The sequence below is a fragment of the Ovis aries genome, chromosome 8 (assembly GCF_016772045.2).
Source record: "Ovis aries strain OAR_USU_Benz2616 breed Rambouillet chromosome 8, ARS-UI_Ramb_v3.0, whole genome shotgun sequence".
Lineage (NCBI taxonomy): Eukaryota > Metazoa > Chordata > Mammalia > Artiodactyla > Bovidae > Ovis > Ovis aries.
This window is the reverse complement of record NC_056061.1, coordinates 78,339,733-78,342,269: the sequence shown is the minus strand read 5'-3', so window position 1 is coordinate 78,342,269 and position 2,537 is coordinate 78,339,733. Positions and strand designations below refer to the sequence as shown.

The window sequence follows — 2,537 nt, the reverse complement described above, 5'->3', positions numbered from 1 at the left end:
TCTTTCCCAACAACTTAATCCAACTTATAGCAATTAATTTATCCAGTGGCCATCATATTTAAGTTGTGATGAATAATTTAGGATTCAGAAACATGAAGGGACTGCTAAGTAGTAAGGTACAATATTTTGTGAAAATTATAATATTTTACTGCCACTACATAGGGCAAATGGCAGAAATGGAACTGATGAAATGAGTAAGTTTTTAGAGGATAGATATGTTTGTAAAGGGGCTTTCCAGGTGTCTCTAGTGTAAAGAACCTGCCTGCCAATGCAGAAGCCAAAAGAGATGCTGGTCTGATCCCTAGGTCAGGAAGATCCCCTGGAGGAGGGTATGGCAACCCACTCCAGTATTTTTGCCTGGAAAATCTCATGGACGGGGGAGCCTCTTAGGCTATGATCCATAGGATCACAAAGAGTCAGACGTGATTGAAGTAACTTAATGTACATGCATGCTTGTTTGAACAGAATTAATTCGATTCAGAGTATATGTGTAGAAACAATGCTGCAGAGTAGCATAGATGAATAGATCAGATTCATGTCACTTGATGTCTAAAAAGAAGAAGCAACAATGGCAATGCTTCTTTTCATTGTTTTCAATTTTTAGCTCTGTCTGTGGGGTATGTTATTAATCTTTAAGAAAGACATTCTTTAGAATTTATGTCTCTCTTTTTACCTAGACAAATTTTGCTTTGGAGAGGAGAAAGCTACATTCATTTGTCCTTTAAATTTTAACAATGGAGCTTTCTATTTCAAGAGGTTTCATTGAGTTTTTCTGCATATATCAGTTCTGCAGATAGTCGTAGAGATATAGTAAGTGCTAAATAACTGAAATGAAATGCTAATCTGTTCATGCTTAAGTGGGATAACATTCAAGGAGTCCCTGACTAGTTGTCTTTTAAGAACATGTTTGATGATAGAAGAGATGATGAAAATGTACATTTTTGCCTATTTTTTTTAAAAAAGATATTTATTCAGCCTCATGATCAGCCTATTACATTTAGCAATCAACAGCATGGGTGCAAAAAAAAAAATCTACATTAAAACCCTTTGTTGGAATGCTTTACACTTTCCACAGAACAGAAACTAAAATAACCTGTTATACAATTAGTCACAAGTACAGTCCTCAAGTTTTTTGCCCATACACATGAGTATTGTCTAAAACATGTCTTCTTTGTAGCAGCTAGGCCCTGCCACCACTGTGCTTGGCTGAGTTCACAAATCTGTTGTAACCTGTAGCTTCCCTGTCACTTCTCTGGCTCTCCTCTCCTGCTAAGCTTTGTTTCCTGGCAGTAATTAAAACCTTCTGCCACTGCCATAGCTACTGCTGCTGCTGGAGCCACCATAGCCACCTTGGTTTCGTGGTTTGGCAAAGTATTGGCCTCCACCACCATAGGGGCCAGAACTTCTCCCTCCAAAGTTTCCTCCTTTCATGGGTCCAAAATTTGAAGAGTGATTGTTGTAATTGCCAAAATCATTGTAGCTTCCACCACCTCCAAAATTGCTTCCGTCATTACCAAATCCATTATATCCATCCCCACTGCCACCATATCCGCCACCACCGTGGCTGCCACCAAAGCCACCCCGACCGCTGAAGTTTCCTCCACGACCAAAGTTGTCATTCCCACCAAAACCACCTCCACGACCGCCACCAAAGTTTCCAGAACCACTTCGACCTCTCTGGCTGGATGAAGCACTAGCCATCTCTTGCTTAGACAGGGCTTTTCTCACTTCACAGTTGTGGCCATTCACAGTGTGGTATTTCTGAATGACAATCTTGTCTACGGAGTCATGGTCATCAAAGGATACAAAAGCAAAGCCTCTCTTTTTGCCACTGCCTTGGACAGTCATGATTTCAATTACTTCAATTTTCCCATACTGTTCAAAATAATCTCTCAGGTGATGTTCTTCAGTGTCTTCTTTAATGCCACCAACAAAAATCTTTTTCACAGTTAAGTGGGCACCAGGTCTTTGAGAATCTTCTCTTGAGACGGCCCTCTTTGGTTCCACAACTCTTCCGTCCACCTTGTGTGGCCTTGCATTCATGGCCGCATCCACCTCCTCCACCGTGGCGTATGTGACAAACCCGAAGCTTCTGGAGCGCTTGGTGTTTGGATCCCTCATTACCACACAGTCTGTGAGCGTTCCCCATTGCTCAAAATGGCTCCTCAGACTCTCATCGGTTGTTTCAAAGCTCAATCCTCCGACGAAGAGCTTCCGCAGCTGTTCGGGCTCTTTGGGAGACTCTGATTTAGACATGACGGCAGTGGAGGCGGAGAAGACTTCAACGATGCTTTCTCGGCGGCGTCCACGGGCAGAAAAGAGTAACCTAATGAACGTATCTCGCCTATGTTTTTTATATTCATTAATTTAAATGTGGGTTTCTTCCCCAGAGACTCTCTGGCCTTTTGTTCCTTAATACTACAAAATGCTAAAACAATGTAAAGAATATTTATTTTTCTAGGTCAAAGCTATAATACATATTTTGAGATATGTTTAAAAAATGTAGGGAAAAATACTTCAAAAATGATGTTAATTAC

General features: G+C 41.0%; 1 protein-coding gene across 1 annotated transcript; it reads right to left on the bottom strand.

Moving 5' to 3' along the window:
• Positions 1–1,223: 1,223 nt before the first annotated feature.
• On the bottom strand, positions 1,224–2,320 carry LOC101104501 (heterogeneous nuclear ribonucleoprotein A1-like). Its single transcript, XM_004011419.6, has one exon. The coding sequence runs from the start codon at positions 2,254–2,256 to the stop codon at positions 1,294–1,296; it is 963 nt and encodes a 320-aa protein (XP_004011468.2). The 5' UTR covers positions 2,257–2,320; the 3' UTR covers positions 1,224–1,293.
• Positions 2,321–2,537: the final 217 nt, after the last annotated feature.